Source organism: Podarcis bocagei, assembly GCF_964188305.1.
Source record: "Podarcis bocagei genome assembly, chromosome: 2".
NCBI lineage: Eukaryota > Metazoa > Chordata > Lepidosauria > Squamata > Lacertidae > Podarcis > Podarcis bocagei.
Window position 1 is genome coordinate 118808954 of NC_138126.1, and position 20449 is coordinate 118829402.

Below are 20449 nucleotides of genomic sequence, written 5' to 3' on the forward strand. Positions count from 1 at the left end.
TGAGGACACTTACTATGAATAATGGGCTTTAGAGACTTCATGGAACATCTCATAAACTCCAGCACCAAATTCTACTTCTGATCATTTGGCTGTTCCTTGATATCCTCCCTTCATCTTCCTCTGGATTGTTTCTGCTTCACCCTTAATAGGATGCTAACAGGGGAGGGTGAAGGGAGGGAGGGAAGGAGGATGTGGGAGAAAGGTGGACCACTAGATGAAAACAACAAAGCACCTTCTCTCACTCAGATCAGAATTTGCAGCCAGACACCATGGGCATCAGGGAGGTAAGAACATCCTTCTGTGAATATAGGAGACAGCCAAACTGGATGTATTTTGATAGTGTTCACTCACAACTCCCTTCCTATCGTGTAGTTGACGTCCACCTGTTTTCCCCTGTAACAATCCATTTATGTGTCCATCTATACACTTGATCCGTCATTTCTGTCAGTAGGTTCTGTCCTTTTCACCTTTTCTGATCCCTCAACACCTTTTGCTTCAGTTCATCTGGCTACTGTGAAAACGTTCACCAAATCCAAAACGGAGACCATGGCCGCTAACAAACAGTAGACTTAACAATGCAGACAGCATATTTTCCTCAGGGCCAGTATAAGTTCAGAATCGGAAAAGAAATGTTTTAAGTAGCTAGCAGATACTGTACCCGACGAAAGGTACGGAATCATTTTTGTCAAGGGATGTTTTTAAAAATCAGGGGCCCCATACTGGTGTCCCTTAAATCAAGCCCTGAGTCACCAGTTGAAGACCAATGGGATAGCTAGATGGATTTGATAGCCTGTTATTGGGACTTAAATTGATTGAAAACCGTGTGTGTCATTCCAGTTTGTGATGCCAATTCTTTCATTGTTGTTTTCTTTTTTAACACACAAAAGGCTACATGCATCCTTCTTCTTTGGCGATCACTCGTGGCTGAGTAAGATTGTCTTCCATAAACACGGTTTTAAAAGTGAGTCCGTAAGTGACTGTGGAGGCCAATTCTGGATCCACACGTCCTTTCACAGTGGGGACATAGGTTTCCGGGTGGGAGTTGATCATGGTGAGGGTTTGCCAAGCATGCCTTCCTCTTGGCGCATTTCTCCCTTTCATCCTGAGTTCGAGCATCTTCAAAACCCATGACACCTTTGGTAAAGGCTGTTCTCCAACTGGAGCACTCGCAGGCCAATGTTTCCCAGTTGTTGGTGTTTATACTACATTTTTAAAAGATTTGCCTTGAGAGAGTCTTTGAACCTCTTTTGTTGACCACCAGCATTACGCTTTCCATTTTTAAGTTCGGAGTAGAGTAGTTGCTTTGGAAGACGATAATCAGGCATTCGCAGAACAAACACCATGGTGTGTACAAGGGGTTGGAGGGGGAGATTCCTATTCCTGTTGGCCAATAGAGCACAGGTTGTGTTTTCAAAGTCAGTATACCTTTGACTACCAGATGCTGGAGACAACTATGGAATGGCTATGCCACCAACAAGCGTTCTTTTGTGAACACCCTTTGGCATCCGTTTGGCCGCTGGTGGGACTCCTGAAAGGTCCCTTGTTCTCACTAAGCCGTGATTCTTAGGTTATATTTGCACATACTATGTTTCCGCAGTGCATGAGATCAATGGATCGCTCACTGAGATGCCATTTCATTATATTTCTATGCTGCCAGCAACACAAGGAGCTCAGAGCGTCCCCTCCCTCTTGTACCATCAATTTCATCTTCACAGTAACCCTTGAGGTAGGTTAGTCAGGCTGAGAGAGAGAGTTACTGACCCAAGGATCACTCAGTGAACTTCATGGCCATGTCAGGAGTGAAACCCAAGGTCTCCCTGGTTCCATTTGACACTGACCGCAACACCATGCTGGCCTCCGTGATCTTAGTGCTTGATTTCTCTTACCATATTTATTCTGGTGGTTCAGTAGATATGGGCCTAAGTCTGCATATTTACTCCCCAGGATCAATCCTCTGCCAGTTGGGGGTTTTAGAGAAAGGTCCAGAAGGATGTTATGGTCGATGGTGTCAAAAGCCGCTGAGAGATCCAGCAGAACTAGGAAAGAAGCTCTCACCTTTGTCCCTAGCCCGCCAGAGATCATCGACCAGTGAGACCAAGGCAGTTTCAGTCCCATGATGAGGCCTGAATCCCGACTGGAAGGGATCCAAATGGTCCACTTCTTCCAGACGTGCCTGGAGTTGTTCAGCAACCACTCTCTCAATCACCTTGCCCAAGAATGGAAGATTTGAGACTGGGCGATAGTTGGCCATATTGGCACCATCTAAAGATGGTTTTTTAAGAAGCGGTTTGATAACCGCCTCTTTCAGCAGGTCTGGGAAGGCTTCCTCACAGAGAGAAGCATTCTCTACCCCGCAAAGCCCATCGCCCAGCCCTTCCCGACTAGCTTTTATAAGACAGGATGGGCAAGGATCAAGGAGACAGGTGGTTGGTTTCACTCGTCCAAGCAGCCTGTCCACATCCTCGGAGGTAACAGATTGGAATTGATCCCATGTAACAGGACTAGACAGAACTCTAGCACTCTCCCCCCCCCCCCCGGCCCTGCTCCCACGGTGGAGAGCATGTAGAGAATGGCTTGCGTTAGGAGGTCAGATGGTTGTAGTGGCCCATTCCTGGAACAAGCAGAGTCTTCTGTGTCCATCTGCAGGTGATAACGTCCCTTGACTCTTCCTTCTTCCCTCAACTCCAGGAACTGCGGAGCCGTCAGTTCTGGTGCCGCCTGCTGGCAGAGGCAGGAGGCACCCTGATCTTCGTTTGGGTGGTGCTGGGCGCCTCGTCCCCTGTGAGCCCCAAAGAGGTGCTTCCTTCCCCGCTTCAGCCTGCCCTTGCTGCAGGGCTGGTAGCTGTCAGCTTGGCTCACTGCTTTGGCGACATCAGCGGTGCCCAAGTCAACCCGGCGCTCACGGTGGCCTTCCTCTGCACCCGCAAACTGGACACTCTGCATGCAGCAAGCTATATCCTGGCCCAGTGCTTGGGCGCCATCTTAGCTTCAGGCGTCTTCTACCTTGCGTTGCCCACCTCAGCTGTGGGGCAATTGGTCACCAAGGTGAGTAAGCTACACTCCTTTCTCCCTCCTTCTTTAGGACTCCCTCCCCATGAGGCATCCGCCTTTCAACTTTAACTCTACCCACTTTAGCCAGGAATAGGAATAAAATAGAGTAGCCATATTTTGAAGAGCAAAAAATGAGGACGGAATGGATAAAGTAATTTACAGTTTTTTGTGAAAAAATCAATAAATAAGATTTACCCAAGGGGGAAAAAGGGACATCCTAAGCAAAAGCAGGACATTCCAGGATCAAATAAGAAACCGGGACGACTTCTGTAAATCTGGGACTGTCCTTAGAAAATAGGGACACTTGGAGGGTCGGTGTCAGGAATGAGCCAGCTCCAAGCAAAGGTTTGCAGCCAACTGCTGAAAGCAGCCAGGAACAGAGAAGCTTAGATGTTAGGCAGGGAAGAGCCGGCAGCTGCAGATTTTGGCTCTCCCTGACCTTGACAGTCTGGCTGATAAGGCAGTAGCCGAGAATAGGTTAGAACACAGCCAAAGCTTGCAAGAAGTACAAAAAGGCACGAATAGAGACAGCCTCTCAGAAAAGGAAGAGGTTGGAGCTGATCCACTAAGTCCAAAGAGTCAGTGAATGGGAGGGCTGCTAGATAGGAAGCAATACAAGAGACGTAAGGGTCGTAAGTTCAATATCTTCTGTCACCGCCAGAAGGAGTTTTCAGAAGGGTCACCTTGAGTAATGATGCCAGAGGCTTTGTTAGAGTCATCCAGAGCTATCTGTTTGTTTTTGCAAAAAATCCTCCTTTTTAATTACCTACGCTTACTGTGTTATCAAGCTGAGAACCTGGACTCTTGACAGTCTGGGCCTGTGGCGGGTCTTGAATTTAAATGGGTGACCTTAGAAATGTTACATAGGGAGTCCAGCTGAGTACCATCATCCCTCCCTGGGCAATGAAGGGAACTGCAGCCGAGGAATTACCTGGTACCAACAGGTAGATGATTCTAGAAGAGCTTCCAAGGAAGCGCTGATGTGTGTTCTGAGCAAATAGGAAGCCTTGCTGGCTGCATGGGACCATTGCTTTCCTCATGCTCCAACTTTGTCACTCCCTGCCTTCAGTTGTTGACTTGCTGACCACATCCCAGCAGCCCACTGCTGTGCTGGTCCCGGGGGGGGGGGGGAGGTACGAATACCGTAGCCGAAGTTCAGTCCAGAGTCTCTAGCAGGGTAGACGATCACTAGATGAGACGCGAGGTCCGAAACAGGGAGCCGGGCGGGGAAACAGGAACGCTGGTAGGGCAGCAGCAGGAAGCCAGGCGGGGAACAGGAACGCTGGTAGGGCAGCAGCAGGAAGCCAGGCGGGGAACAGGAACGCTGGTAGGGCAGCAGCAGGAAGCCAGGCGGGGAACAGGAACGCTGGTAGGGCAGCAGCAGGAAGCCAGGCGGGGAACAGGAACGCTGGTAGGGCAGCAGCAGGAAGCCAGGCGGGGAACAGGAACGCTGGTAGGGCAGCAGCAGGAAGCCAGGCGGGGAACAGGAACACAGGTGGGTCAGCAGCGGGCAGCCGGGCGAGGAACAGGAACACCGGAGAGTAGAAGCAGGAAGCCGGGCGTGGAACAGGCACACTGGGAGTGCAGTCTGGGTAAAAGCAGGTACTCCATAACGACGTTGCTCCCGCAACCTGGGCCCGGGCTGCCTGGCCTTTATCTTCTTCTAAGGCCGGGGGCGGTCCCGGCCCCCAGGAGCCCCGCCTCTCCTGGCCTTAAGGCGAGCACTCCTCCTGGGAGAAACCAGTTCCCTTCGCCTCTCTGCCCTAAGCCTCTACAGTTCAGGAGAGGCCGAAGGGTTACTGGGCCCCGGGGGAGGCTCACCTGTAGCCACTGAGTCCTCCAGCACCTCTGGGGCCAGAATGGTTTCACCTGGTGCCTGCCCCTGAGGATCTGGCACAGGTGCAGGCTCCTCAGCATCTAGGCCTTGCCCCAGTTCAGCCGGCCCTGGAGGCGGGGACTCCTGTGCCGGCTGGGATTCCTCCGGTTCACTCTCAGACTCGGAATCCCAGGCCATCACAACTGCCCTCTTATGCCCCCACTTCCCATAGGCTACAAGTGACCCCTTTTTCTTCCAACTGCCCAGTTCTTGTCTCAAACTATCTCTTGAAACAACAGGTCCCTTTGGATTTTCTTCCCACCAGCCAACCAACGTCAAAAGCCACTTTGTTTCACACCATTACAGACATTAAATCCACATATATATATTTTTTTAAAAATGTATTTTCTCTTGTCTTTTAGCTATGCATATGTATAGCTGTGATGGAGACAATGCCCAAGTAAATAGTTACATGGCGATAAATAATAATAATAATAATAATAATAATAATAATAATAATAATAATTTATACCCCGCCCTCCCCAGCCAAGGCCGGGCTCAGGCCGGCTAACAAGCAATAATAAAAACAAGTTGAATGAATACAACTTAAAAACAAGATTAAAATACAACATTAAAACATTAAAATGCAGCCTCATCACAGGAGGAGAAAGGAAAAAAGGGGGGAGGGAATCAAATTGACCCCAAGCCAAAGGCCAGGCGGAACAACTCTGTCCTGCAGGCCCTGCGGAAAGAAATCAGATCCTGCAGGACCCTGGTCTCATGAGGCAGAGCATTCCACCAGGCCGGGGCCAGTGTTGAAAAGGCCCTGGCTCTGGTTGAGGCTAATCTAATTTCCTTAGGGCCCGGGACCACTAGGGTGTTGCTATTTATGGACCTTGAGGCTCTCTGCGGGGCATACCAGGAGAGGCGGTCCCGTAGGTAAATAGTAGCCATCTCGAAGTTGTCTCAGATGCAGAACTAAGATAGCAGAAGCTACCATATTAGTAACGTGACTTATAATATTACCTTCCATTTGTAACAGTTTAAAAAGAAATGCAAGCTGTTTGCGTTGTGTTTCTTTATGTTGTTATTTGGACTCCGCATCGTGAATGCAAAAAGTATTCTGACCATTGAAGGGTTTTAAACACATGCAAAGATTACCCAGCTGCCATGAACATGCTGGGGTCGAACAGCGGCGCATATAGAATTGGTTTTAAATGGAGTCATAGAATTGGGGGGGGGGAGGGGTTTCCTCAGAGTCCATCAAGTCCACTTACATGCTGAGTGCAGCAGGAAGATCGGCTGGTTGAAGACATTATGCAGCGTACTAACAATTTCAACATAAAAACAGTTTGAACTGCAATATTTCAGGTCAGCAGTGAAGGGAACGCTGGACAGGCCTTGGGAATGGAAGCTTTTTCCACTTTCCAGCTAGCCCTCACCATCTTTGCTGTAGAAGACCACCGGAGGCGTGAGTTGGGCGAGCCTGGAATCTTGGCCATTGGCTTCTCTGTAATCGCAGGAGCGCTAGCTGCGGTAAGAGCCTTTGCTTGTGGTTTATAAAGTCCAGATTGATTGAAGGTTTTGTGGCTCGAAACTGGGCCCAGCACCTCAAGTTGCCCATGACTGAAGGCTGATTTTTAACATCATTCCCCCGCTTCGCCCGGTGTGTCAGATGATAGCATCCCTCCTAGCGCTTCATAAGACGCATGGAATGTCAGGTTGCATTACAGTGGCACCTTGGTTGTCGAACTTAATCTGTTCCAGGAGTCCATTCGAAAACCAAGGCACAGCTTCCGATGGGCTGCAGGAGCTTCCTGCACTCCATCGGAAGCCATGTTGGAAGTTTGGTTCCCAAAAAACGTTCACAAACGGGAACACTCACTTCCAGGTTTGCGGCGTTCGGGAGCTGATTTGTTTGGGAGCCAAGCCATTCGACAACCAAGATACCACTGTACTTAAAGAGAGCAATATCCTAGTCCTCATGACTTCAGAAAACAATATCTATACACCATAATCCGTTCCAGCAGTCCGTCCTTTAGGCGAAATGGGTCGCTGGTAGAAGCGCCGTTGTGCGCATGTGCAGATGGCGGCAGCAGCTTCTGCGCGTGCGCGAATCATGGCAAACCCGGTATTTACTTCTGGGTTTGCCGTGGTCGCAACTTGGATCGTGCCCAAGTAGAGGCAGTTGTAAGTAGAGGTTCTACTGTAATTTAAAAGATGCTCTGTATGCAAAGCTTTTGCCACGTTGGCTTTGTAATTGCTGTACCCCCCAAAGTACAATCTTATATTCTTTCTATGGCTGGCTATATGCTTCCGTGTCAGCCAAGTGATTGTGACTGAAAACATGAGATTGAAGGAATCATGCAATCTTGGCTGGATACAGAAAGAGTAAGCTCAGGCCTGAAGCAGGGAATTGATTTTAACAGCTGCACACACAGCACTGCATTCTGTACTGCTGCACAAAGGAGGGCTGACAAATCAGAAAGTATACTAAAACCAACTGGCACACACAGAAAACGTTTGTAAGGAAATACATGCATATTTGCACAATGGATTAAAGTCACAGAATGTGGGGATGCTGGCCGAAGAATCAGGGTGTTTCTTTGTGTTTGTGTTTGTGCAGAAACCATCACTAGCAATTCAGGAGTGAAGCAAATTTAATACCAATGGTTGGGAACAGATTTTGAGACCCTATGGGCAGGGAGACTTACTTCTATGTAGCACTAGCACATATTAAGTCATTTATGAACAATAGATGATGTTCAGCAAGACACACTCTTGGTTGTTTTTGAGATAATGACAACAAACTAACTCACAGAACAATCAGCCCAAAGGAGGGAGATGGACCACCACTGACTAGACCATTATGATATCTCTGCAGGGCACGTTCTCCGGAGGCAGCATGAACCCAGCTCGGTCCCTGGGACCAGCTGTCGTGACAGGAATCTGGGAACATCACTGGGTAAGTGGATGGAGGAGACCCTTTTGAGAGACGAGTGGTTCTTTGTCCTCCCCCTTTTTTTGACTTCATGTATTTCAGCTGGCCCTCAGTGCTCCAGTTTTTCCCCTTCAAGCTTTTCTGGCTTAGTGTAATTATTTTTCATTTTTTAAATATTCTTTATTGAAAAATAAAAATCTACAGAATTACAAGTGCGCCGAGTAAGATAAGACACACACACACAAAAAGAAGAAACAAGAAATAGTACCCATGTAGAAAACAAAACAGAAAAACAACAAAAAACACATTGTGTGCCTTACCAAAAAAAGGGAGAAATTGTTATTGTAGTTAACAATTGTAGTTAATGTATTTTAGTTGGCCCTCAGTGCTCCTGGTTGTTGTTGTTGTTGTTATTATTATTATTATTATTATTATTATTATTATTATTATTATTATTATTATTAAAACTGCCTGGGGTGCCAACTTGAATAAAATATTGGTGGGGGCAGGTAAGCCCTGACCCACATAATCAATCACATGATACGACACACATACCCCATTTGAATGGCAATGCACATCAACTGGGGGGGAAGCCCCCTCAAATATTTTATTGGAGGGCCTGAAAGTACCTAGGCCCCTAGGAGTTGGCTCCTGTGAAGGCTACTTAGAACAGTGTTTCCCAACCACTGTTCCGCGGCACACTAGTGTGCCGCGAGATGTTGCCTGGTGTGCCGCGAGATGTTGCCTGGAGGGAGGCGGGCGAGTCGGGCGGCGAGAGGCGGGGCAGCGGCGGCGAGGAGAGGCCGCCCAGCGCGGGGCTCTCGCCGTCTGCCTGCCTGGCTGCCTGCGAGCTCGGCGGGCAGCGCCTCTGTCCGCAGCGCCCGCCTCGCGGCTCTCATTCCCTGCCCCTGCCAAAGCTCACCCAGCCAAGCCGCGCTCTCCTTCCTGCCTCGCTCTGCTGCCTCCTCCCCCCCCCACCCCCAAAGCTTGGAGGTTCCCCGGCAAGGGGGAGGGAAAAAAATTGAAACTTACACTTTCGTGCATCCCTCCCGGCGTGACGCTGCGTGCTGACGTCACGGGGCTGTAATGGTGGTGTGCCTCGAGATTTTTTTCATCAAACAAGTGTGCCTTTGCCCAAAAAAGGTTGGGAAACACTGGCTTAGAAACCCTGAGTGTTGCGATTCCCTGCCTCTCTTGGGATCCCACCAAGTTGATTCAGTCACTTTAAAACTGCCTCCCTTAAGCCATCCTGGTTGATTTCGGGCCTACTTCTCTATCCTCAAGGATGAGACAGGTGCTTCACAGGTTGCCTCTTTTGCTCTCGCTCTCCTCCCCTCCTTCCAGGTGTACTGGCTCGGCCCCATCCTTGGCGCAGTCCTTGCCGGCGTCTCCTACGAATTCTTCTTTGCCAACAATGCTTCGCGGGAGAAGCTGGTTGCCTGCCTGACCTGCCGCGACATAGAGATCGTGGAGGCGGCCAGCATGTCTCGTTCTTCTGTCTCCGCCGCTGCCAAGCCGCCTTGCAATGGGGAACACAGCACCGAATAGAAGTCAACGCCTTTCCCTCTCCGGCTTCCTGCTGCTACCCCCATGCGAAAATAATAATAATAATAATTTATTATTTATACCCTGCCCATCTGGCTGAGTTTCCCCAGCCACTCTGGGCGGCTCCCAATCAAGTATTAAAAACAATACAGCGTTAAATGTTAAAAACTTCCCTAAACAGGGCTGCCTTCAGATGTCTTTTAAAGATAGGATAGCTACTTATTTCCTTCACATCTGAAGGGAGGGTGTTCCACAGGGTGGGTGCCACTACCGAGAAGGCCCTCTGTCTGGTTCCCCCTAACCTCACTTCTCGCAATGAGGGAACCACCAGAAGGCCCTCGGCGCTGGAGCTCAGTGTCCGGGCTGAACGATGGGGGGTGGAGACGCTCCTTCAGGTATACAGGACTGAGGCCGTCCTGTATACCTGAAGATATACAAAATTCCCTCCTCTTAGCAAGGCTTCCTTTGCCACTTTTACCCAGCTTCTATCTTCCATATATAATCATCTGTGCTCTGACACTAGGATGGGACTGGAATCTGAACCCCTCAAGATGGCACAGCCTAACATTGGTGGCACAGAGCACGGCCACTGGTTCTGGCCCCAACTTAGAGAGTATGGCGGTCTCATAGGCTAACACAAGCAAGAGCTGGAAACCAGGATTCCTGGGTTCTCTTTGGGTAAGGTCCAGCGAGCTACAACATGGTGCTCTGGTTTCTGTTCCCAAGATGACGGACATGGCCGATAAGGAAAGGCCTGGAAACCAAGGCTGCTAGGTTCCATTCTACACAGTGGCGTAGCGTGGGTTGTCAGCACCCGGGGCAAGGCAAGTAATTTGCGCCCCCTAACCCATGGATTTGCGCCCCCTAATCCGTGGATTTGCGCCCCTAACCCCCAGATGTTGCGGCCGGCCCCCCCTGCACCCCCCACGCTACGCCACTGATTCTACACTCCCTTGGCGATTTCATCATGTAAAACCCTGGGCCTAGAAGTTGACAGAAGACAGGTCTGGGTTCACTGGTATATCTCCAGGTGATTCATAGATTCCCAATTGTTTCAACAACAGCAGCAACAAAATGACTCCCCTCCCTCTCTCCTCAATTATACTGCCAAAGAAAGCTTGGTGCAACCATGTGTGTATTTTTTGTGGAGGGAGGGGAAAGGCCTGTGATTTGTGGTTTTTCTGGTTCTTTGAAAAAAAAAAACATTTCTGGGGTCAGAAGTAAAAGTCTTTAGCTGCACCCTCTGCAAGCCCTCCAACATTCCTCCGATGAAAATAGGGTCGTGGTATTCCATACCCTCTAACATTTCTCCAGTGAAAATACAGTCGTACCTTGGTTCTCGAACGGAATCCGTTCCGGAAGTCCGTTTATGTTCGAAAATCAAGGCATGGCTTCCGATTGGCTGCAGGAGCTTCTTGCACTCATTCGCAAGCCACGGAAGTCGTGTCAGACATTTGGGTTCCAAAGAACTTTCGCCAACCGGAACGCTCGCTTCCGGGTTTGCGGCGTTCGGGCGCCAAAACATTCGAGTCACAAGGCATTCGAGAGCCAAGGTACAGTACAACTGTAGGGACGTCCTACCAGGCCCTCCACCATTTCTCTGGTGAAGATAGGGATGTCCTAAGGAAAAGCGGGGATGCGAGTGGCGCTGTGGGTTAAACCACAGAGCCTAGGACTTGCCGATCAGAAGGTCGGCGGTTCGAATCTGCGCGACGGGGTGAGCTCCCGTTGCTCTGTCCCAGCTCCTGCCGACCTAACAGTTCGAAAGCACATCAAAGTGCAAGTAGATAAATAGGTACCGCTCTGGCGGGAAGGTAAACGGCGTTTCCTGCGCTGCTCTGGTTCGCCAGAAGCGGCTTAGTCATGCTGGCCACATGACCTGGAAGCTGTATGCTGGCTCCCTTGGCCAATAAAGCGAGATGAGCGCTAACCCCAGAGTCGGTCATGACTGGACCTAATGGTCAGGGGTCCCCCCTTTAAGGGAAAGCGGGACATGCTGGGATCAAACAGAAACCGGGATGGCTTTTGTAAATCTGGGTCTGTCCCTGGAAAGTAGGGGCAATTGCTGGTGGGTTTGGGGATGCTAGTAACAGCAACAACAAAACAGTAGGCGCTGCAAGCTTCAAGGATGCCCATCCCCACCCCAGGCCTGTGTCTCATTTGCCCAAATATTAGTTGCAGCGCTAGAGAGAGCATCTCAGAGAGTCACCACTATGTCGCTCTGTACTCTTTGCCACATGGGTGGAGTTCAACAACAGGTCTAAGCCAACGTCCCTCTCTAAACCCGATGCACACAATCGAGCGCAGTGAGGAGTGCTATGGAGCGAGGGGGGACGCATGCCACCTCCCCTCCCCCTGTGCCTGGAACACGCTGGGCCAGGAGAAGTGCTGACCCAGCAAGTCCCATTATCCTCGCCCCTTTCAGGCCTGATCGTTTCCCTCCCTCCGGCCCAATCACAGAGCAAGCTGGCAAATCCCCGGGAGCCCAGAGAGAATTAGAGTCCCTTAAACAGATCTGACTAAACCTCGCCTCCAAAATGCTGCGGTGACAAATATCCCAGAGAGGCCTCTTTCTAAGCACAGAGGGGGCCTGGTTTCATCCACATCCCCCCTTTTTTTGCTGAGTGGTTAACCCCTGAAACTCCAGCCACAGGAGTCCTGTCTCCAGAGTTATCTCCTCTGTACAGTTTTGTTTGGTTCCTTAGCATACCCTCCAACATTTCTCCGATGAAAATAGGGATGTCCTAAATAATAATAATAATAATAATAATAATAATAATAATAATGATGATGATGATGATGATGTTGTTATATTATTTATACTCACCCATCTGACTAGGTTCCCCCAGCCACAATGGGCGGCTTCTAACATGGAAAAAAACTCATAGTAAAACATTAAACTTTTTTTTTTTTAAAAAAAACCTTCCCTATACATGACTGCCTTCGGATGTTTCTACGGGTTGTATAGTTACTTATCTCCTTGGCTCAGGAGTCACATAATTCCATATCCTCCAAAATTTCTCCGATTAAAATAGGGCTTGCCAATCAGAAGGTCGGCGGTTCGAATCCCCGCGACGGGGTGAGCTCCCGTTGCTTGGTCCCTGCTCCTGCCAACCTAGCAGTTTGAAAGCACGTCAAAGTGCAAGTAGATAAATAGGTACCGCTCCAGCGGGAAGGTAAACGGTGTTTCCGTGCGCTGCTCTGGTTTGCCAGAAGCGGCTTAGTCATGCTGGCCACATGACCCGGAAGCTGTACGCCGGCTTTCTCGGCCAATAATGCGCGATGAGCGCCGCAACCCCAGAGTCGGCCACGACCGGACCTAATGCCCATTGGTCCCTTTACCTTTAAGGAAAAGTAGGACCTTCTGGGATCAAATCAGAAAGCAGGACGGCGTCTGTAAATCCGTCCCTGGAAAATAATGCTTCCCAGCAATTGACATTCACTCTGGGAGGCTTCCAACACATATAAAAACATAATAAAATATTAAACATTAAAAAACGTCCCTATACAGGTCTGCCTTCAGACTTCTTCTAAAGGTTGTTCAGTGGAACCTCAGTTTTCGAACGTAATCTGTTCCGGAAGTCCGTTTGACTTCCGAAACATTCGAAAACCGAGGACTAAAGGGTTGTCAGCAAGTTTAGTGGGGAAAACTGAGAAACGTGCCTCGGAAGCCATTTGACTTCCGAGGCGCGTTCAAAAATGGAAGCATTCACTTCCGGGTTTTCGGTGTTCGGCTTCTGAAATGTTCCACTTATCTCCTTGGCTTGGTAGTTGCAAAATGCCCATCAACTTCGGGGGACCATGGGCCCCCTCAATATTTTTTTGAAGGGACCTTAGCCCTTAGGAGTTGGCTCCTACGGTCCACAGCCACTAGGCCATGCTGTAAGAATCCCAGAGGTTTGGCTAGAATAGAAGGATCCCCAGGATAAGGTAAGGGGATGTGAATGTGTTTGCTGGGATTAAGGGCTACTCTAGAGCACGGGTAGGCCAGCTAAGGCCCGGGGGCCGAATCTGGCCCAATTGCCTTCTACATCCGGCCCACGGTCCGGGAATCAGCATGTTTTTACATGAGTAGAATGTGTTATTTTATTTAAAATGCATCTCTGGATTATTTGTGGGGCATAGGAATTCGTTCATTATTTTCCTTCAAAATATAGTCCAGTCCCCCACAAGGTCTGAGGGACAGTGGACCGGCCCCCTGCAGAAAAAGTTTGCAGACCCCTGCTCTAGAGCCTGGGAGTGATCTGGCTTTGGTTTCAGATGAAGGAACCATTATGGGGACTGGAAGGAACGACAGTTAAGCTAAGATTAGGCTGTCATACACACCAGAGGTTTCTTGTTCCTCAGTCCGAAGCCCATGACATGAAAATGATGGCAGGTTCTCCTGACTGAAGTCAATACAAGTACATTCCCCTCCATGTGGATCGACACATCTCAAATCAACCTTGTGAATGGTCTTGATCTCAGCATAGCATAACTTGCTGCAACCTACCTTTTGGAAGGATTTTCTCCTTGAGCAAACCAAAGTACATTTCAAGATGTGGAAATCCAGTGGGAGGGAAATGCCCTACAACATCATCAGAAATTACCGCTCAGTAAACAGGTTTAGATTTCTGCAGAAAATTTTGTTTCCCCACTATTGCTTTTCATTTCCTAGTTGTGTATTTACAGAGGATGGGGAGGGATATACCATATTTTTTGCTCTATAAGACTCACTTTTTCCCTCCTAAAAAGTAAGGGGAAATGTGTGTGTGTCTTATGGAGTGAATGCAGGCTGCGCAGCTATCACAGAAGCCAGAACAGCAAGAGGGATCGCTGCTTTCACTGCGCAGCGATCCCTCTTGCTGTTCTGGCTTCTGAGATTCAGAATATTTTTTTTCTTGTTTTCCTCCTCCAAAAACTAGGTGTGTCTTGTGGTCTGGTGCGTCTTGTAGAGCAAAAAATACGGTGCCTCGCAGCTCTACTAGTGGAATGGCAGTGGTATCGAACACACATGCATGGCTTGGGAAGGGAAAACATGTCACCAAGAAAGATGTAAACAGTGTAAAAATGGAAACGGGGAGCCCAACACAAGATGATAAGCCAAGGGCCTGCCTGTTCATTTGCCGCATCTCAACACACAAGAAACACAGGCAACAAGACCAAGGGAACCCTGTGGCAAGGCCTAATAAAGCAAAGAAAAACACACAGGGAACATCACTGGTTCAAACGTAAGCGGACACTTTAAAAAAGACACAAATCCAGGCAGGCTGCGGCAATAAGCAAGCAAAGGAACCCAGTGGTTAATCTGCAAAGCGTGCACAAACATGCTCAGCACCAGGGATGGCTCAGTTCATAGAATCATAGAATCATAGAGTTGGAAGAGACCACAAGGGCCATCGAGTCCAACCCCCTGCCAAGCAGGAAACACCATCAGAGCACTCCTGACATATGGTTGTCAAGCCTCTGCTTAAAGACCTCCAAAGTAGGAGACTCCACCACACTCCTTGGCAGCAAATTCCACTGTCGAACAGCTCTTACTGTCAGGAAGTTCTTCCTAATGTTTAGGTGGAATCTTCTTTCTTGTAGTTTGGATCCATTGCTCCGTGTCCACTTCTCTGGAGCAGCAGAAAACAACCTTTCTCCCTCCTCTATGTGACATCCTTTTATATATTTGAACATGGCTATCATATCGCCCCTTAACCTCCTCTTCTCCAGGCTAAACATGCCCAGCTCCCTTAGCCGTTCCTCATAAGGCATCGTTTCCAGGCCTTTGACCATTTTGGTTGCCCTCCTCTGGACACGTTCCAGTTTGTCAGTGTCCTTCTTGAACTGTGGTGCCCAGAACTGGACACAGTACTCCAGGTGAGGTCTGACCAGAGCAGAATACAATGGCACTATTACTTCCCTTGATCTAGATGCTATACTCCTATTGATGCAGCCCAGAATTGCAGTGGCTTTTTTAGCTGCCGCGTCACACTGTTGGCTCATGTCAAGTTTGTGGTCAACCAAGACTCCTAGATCCTTTTCACATGGTCTCAGGTTCGTGGGTTCAAGCCCTACACTGGGCAAAAGAGTCCTGCATTGCATGGGATTAGATGACCCTCGTGGTCCCTTCCAACTCTATGATTCTTTGAGGAAGCTGTTGGTTCAAATCCACACCTTGGCTTTCTATTTTTACCCTTCCCCAGTTGCTATGGAACAGGAGATGATCAGAATGCTTGTGGGGACACATGAAGACACCTGGGTATTGGCCAGGAAGGTCCAGGACAACGGAGGGCAGAGAGGGGAGGCGGCAAGGAGTGCTTGGCTCTCAAAAGCCAGAAATACCCCCACTCTGGCTATCACCCCCCTGGCTGGTGAGGAGTGATGCATCAAGTACTGACAGGAGGACACAGGGCCCATGTCACTGCAGAAACCACTACCACACAACACAGTTGGCTGGAGGGAACCCACACTTGTCAAAATGGTCCCTGGCATTACAACCAGGGCCTCAGAGTGGCACGCATGGCTGTGAAACATGCATTTGGGAAGCTGAAGATGCGTTGATGGCATCTTAACCACACAAGAAGATGGCAAGGTTGAGAAAGGGTGCGTTGTGGTGTAATGGTTAAGAGCGGTGGACTCGTAATCTGGTGAACCGGGTTCGCGTCCCTGCTCCTCCACATGCAGCTGCTGGGTGACCTTGGGCTAGTCACGTTTCTCTGAAGTCTCTCAGCCTCACTCACCTCACAGAGTGTTTGTTGTGGGGGAGGAAGGGAAAGGAGATTGTTAGCCGCTTGGAGACTCCTTAAGGGGAGTGAAAGGCAGAATATCAAGTCCAAACTCTTCTTCTTCTGTGGGGCTTGGATAGGATGCTCCTGAAAGGGAGTTCTCAGCAATGCATCAGATCCAGGATCTACATGTCATTGTGGTCCAGGGATGCACCACTAGGAGTCCTTTAGGGACTATGGGGAAAATACGAAGCAGCCACAGGGAGAAGGATGCCGAAGCAGCAGCCACGGGCATCAGGCTGCTGGATCGAGGTGAGCAAGCAGGTGGAGGAGCTGAAGAACAGGTGAGCATGGGCAGCAGGGGACTGGGCATGCCACAGCTGTTGGGGACAGGGGACACTGTGCCCATAATTTGCTGGGCTGGTTTCAGTGAACACAGCTGCTCAGAGACATTTGCTGCTCAGTCACGCTGTCAGGAGCGAGCCAGCAATAAATCACACAGAGTAAGTGAAGTTAACTCTTTATTGGAAGAAACAGGAACTGCTCAGGCCTAAAGAGCACAGCAACTCTTCTTCGGTAAGTCTTGCCCCTATGAAGCAGTTGAGGAAACTGAAGGTCTCCGCCTTCCCGCAGCTGCATAAGTCTCCTCCTCTCCTGGGTCTTTGCTTCTCCCACTTCATACCTCTCCTGGTCCTGTGCATAGCTGTCAACTTACAGATTTGAAAATAAGGGATCAGCAGCCAAAATAAGGAATTTTAGTCAACCAGCTGAAATATGAAGTTAAAAGGGACCAGATAATTTGGGAGAGCAGCACCAGTTTTTAGCCCTTCGTTTCCAGAGGTTGCTGCTCAAGACACCAGCTGATGAAACACTGCAATTAAATAACTACAAGCAGCAACCACTTTTCGCGCAAAACCAAGTCCAAGCTACGAAGATGCTGCTGCAGTTCTGTATCTTTTCTCTCGTGCTCCATCTGCAGCTCTCAGTTCCATCAGGCAGGGTGGGAAGAAGAGAGGGGGGCAAATAGCACCTGAAGTAAACCCGCAGATCAGACCATCTATGCTAGTCTACCACTAGAAATCTATGGGAGAAGCGCTTGCGGTCCTTCGTCCGCTTTCTCCGTCCATGGTTAGCCCTTGGAACACCTGCCCGCGCCTCTGCCTACTCCTCCTCTCTCTGAACTGCTTTCTCTATGGTTGCCCTCGCTCTCCTCTCAAGGCTCCTCAGCAATTCATAGGCCGCGCCAGGCTGCCCATCTCATTCGGGTCCTTCGGCGGTGCAGCCACAATATGGCCTAGGGGAGTGGCGGCAGCAGGCAGAGGGGAGGCCCCAGGCAGAGAAGCTCAGTTCGGCGGCCACGAGGAGGATGGTGGCGGAAGGGCCTGAGGCTCCCACCGGTCCCGGCGGGGAGGGGCTCCCGGGGGCCGAGGCTGGTGAGAGGAGGCCGGGGGAGAGGGGCCGGGCAGCCAAGCAACACACTTGGAGCCTCCCTCCTCCCTGACCGGCAGGGAGGGAGGGAGAGCAGCTGCTTCCTTTGAAACCCGGGAAATTTAAGGGACACCCATCAATAAGGGACAGCAGCGGGACACGGCGCTGGGATAAGGGAGTTTCCCGCCAAATAAGGGATGGTTGACAGCTATGGTCCTGTGAGACCACCGGGGAGGGGAGCTTGTTGCAGCAGGAGGGGGAGACACCCTGTCTTCTTTACCAGCCTGATTCATCTCTGCCTCCTCTCTTATTTCTGATTCTGGACTTCTTTCTGCCACGGACTCTCTCTTCTCACTAAACCCTGTTGCCTCTTCAGCTTCCGACACCTCCTCCCAGTCTGCTCCATCTTCTCCCTCTGACCACTCACAGTTGTCCCACCACCAATCCCCAGGCTCTGAGCCTTCTTCCCTTAGAGGTTCTCCAGCTGGTCGCCCCCCCCCCGGCCATTCTTCTGTGTCCAACCAATCCATGACACACATCCAAGACAACCACCAGCAGGAGACAACCACCACATGCTCCCAGGGCAACTGTTGGACTTGCAGGCACATCCTGATGACATCCTTGCCAAGGGCAGCATCAGTTGGTGCTGGACTGTTTGCCACGTGCAAGGAGACTGGCAGCTCTGTAGGGAACATCTGGCTGCGTGCTGGCCAGTGCTGGGGGAGACTGGGTGGGCCTCTCTCATGATCTGTGCTGCAGAAGGGAATATTTTTGGGGCAGCTTACAGTACATAGGTATGAAAGCGATTCAAATGCAAGTAAGATGCGGGTGGCACTGTGGGTTAAACCACAGAGCCTAGGACTTGCCGATCAGAAGGTTGGCTGTTCGAATCCCCGCGACGGGGTGAGCTCCCGTTGGTCAGTCCTAGCTCCTGCCAACCTAGCAGTTTGAAAGCACGTCAAAGTGCAAGTAGATAAATAGGTACCGCTCCGGCGGGAAGGTAAACGGCGTTTCCGTGTTCTGCTCTGGTTCTCCAGAAGCAGCTTAGTCATGCTGGCCACATGACCCGGAAGCTGTACGCCGGCTCCCTCAGCCAATAAAGTGAGATGAGCGCCGCAACCCCAGAGTCAGTCACGACTGGACCTAATGGTCAGGGGTCCCTTTACTTTATCTTTACCTTAAGACATTAAACCATAACCAAAGCAACAGAAGATGCAGAAACAAAACTCACTATACCCGTGGTCCAAAGTTAAAACCGATATTTAAAGAGACAACATTATTAATAGTATTAGTACAGTGGTACCTCAGGTTACAGACGCTTCAGGTTACAGACTCCACTAACCCAGAAATAGTACCTTGGGTTAAGAACTTTGCTTCAGGATGAGAACAGAAATTGTGCGGTGGTGGCGCAGCAGCAGGAGGCCCCATTAGCTAAAGTGGTACCTCAGGTTAAGAACAGTTTCAGGTTAAGAACGGACCTCCAGAACAAATTAAGTTCTTAACCCGAGCAACCACTGTATTAATATACTCCCTATACCCACAGGTCTCAGGTGGTTCACAGGTTAAAATTGCAATAAAAACACAAAATATATAATCAAAGGAAAAACAGAAACAACCACCCCCCCAGGTCTTCTGGCAAAGACTCAGGCAGTATAAGCTATTTAAGTTATGCTTGGTGCAGACTGCCTAGCGGTTTGTCAGACGGCAGTGGATCCAACCGCCACAGCAGGTCGCCATGAACGGATAAGACAAGGAAAAGTTCTTACCAACTGCTTTTTATTCTATATTCACAGAGAGAGGCTTGGAAATGCAGTCTCTTGGAATAATGGTGTTGCCACGAGTGAGTCTCCACCCCCTTCCTCTCTCCCCTCCCTCTCTCCGTTCATGCACCATCACTACAGGTGCTGAGAAGTGCCCTCTGCCTCTGAGCTCTCTGCTCTCCTACTTTCAATGCTCTCCGGGTTCTGGGAGGGGGGGTCTGGAATGCTTTCTAAAGACACTGTGTCCATCAGCTGCCTCCCCCTCTGGTGCTCCTTCTTCTTCCTCCTCTCCCATTACCGTATTTTTCGCCCCATAGGACGCACCGGCCCATAGGACGCATCAAGTTTTTTGGGGGGGAAATAAAGAAAAAAAAATTTATTTCCCCCAGGCGCTTGTGGGGCAGGCAGCGGGGAGAAGCGCTCTTCTCCCCGTCTCCCACCTTCAGATCAAGTCCGGGGACAGCGGGGAGACGCGCTGCGTCTCCCTGCTGTCCCCGGAGTGGTGGGGCAGGCAGCGGAGAGAAGTGCTTTTCTCCCCGCCGTCAGCCTCCAAACCACTTCGGGAGACAGCGGGATGGCGGCGTTCCGCCTCCCTCTGTCCCCCGACCTTGTGGGGCTGGCGCTGGGGCTCTCCTGAAGCCTGGAGAGCGAGAGGGGTCGGTGCGCACCAACCCCTCTCGCTCTCCAGGCTTCAGTGAAAGCCTGCATTCGCCCCATAGGACGCACCCACATTTCCCCTTCATTTTTGGAGGGGAAAAAGTGCGTCCTATAGGGCGAAAAATACGGTATTTCCCCTCGTCTGCCTCTGAGCTGTGATCTCCCTCAAACCCCCTGTTGTAATTCTGAACTGTCTTCTTCTCTGGAAGGGTCAGGCTGGGGAGGTGGTCTCCACCATTCCTCCTCTGCCCAGTCCCTGACACCTTTGCCAGCAGAGCTTATCTGCATACTGGATGCAGCACCTCCCTTGTGTGATCTGAAAGGCAAGAATCATAGAGTTGGAAGGGACCCCAAGGGTCATCTAGTCCAATCTCTGGCAATGCAGGAAGAAGAGCGTTAGAGCGATAGAGTGGAAGAAGAAGAAAACAAGTTTTCCACATTTGGTAAAGAAAGTGGGGCATGGAAGATGGCAATAGAGGTTATATGTTGCAGGAAGTGTCATGCCTCACCTCTTTTCCACCTGTGTGAGATGCTCTGTTTGGTACCCCAGTTACTGGAA

At 50.1% G+C, this 20449-nt stretch overlaps 1 protein-coding gene across 1 annotated transcript; it reads left to right on the top strand.

Annotated features, from left to right (window-relative positions):
• Positions 1-1790: 1790 nt before the first annotated feature.
• On the top strand, positions 1791-9401 carry LOC308579710 (aquaporin AQPAe.a-like; the record flags this gene model as incomplete). The annotated part of the gene is made up of 5 exons (XM_081180644.1): positions 1791-1859; positions 2602-3045; positions 6239-6403; positions 7752-7832; positions 9153-9401. 5 exons carry the CDS (start codon positions 1791-1793, stop codon positions 9354-9356), a joined length of 963 nt encoding a protein of 320 aa, XP_081036770.1. The 3' UTR covers positions 9357-9401.
• Between the last annotated feature and the right edge of the window lie 11048 nt (positions 9402-20449).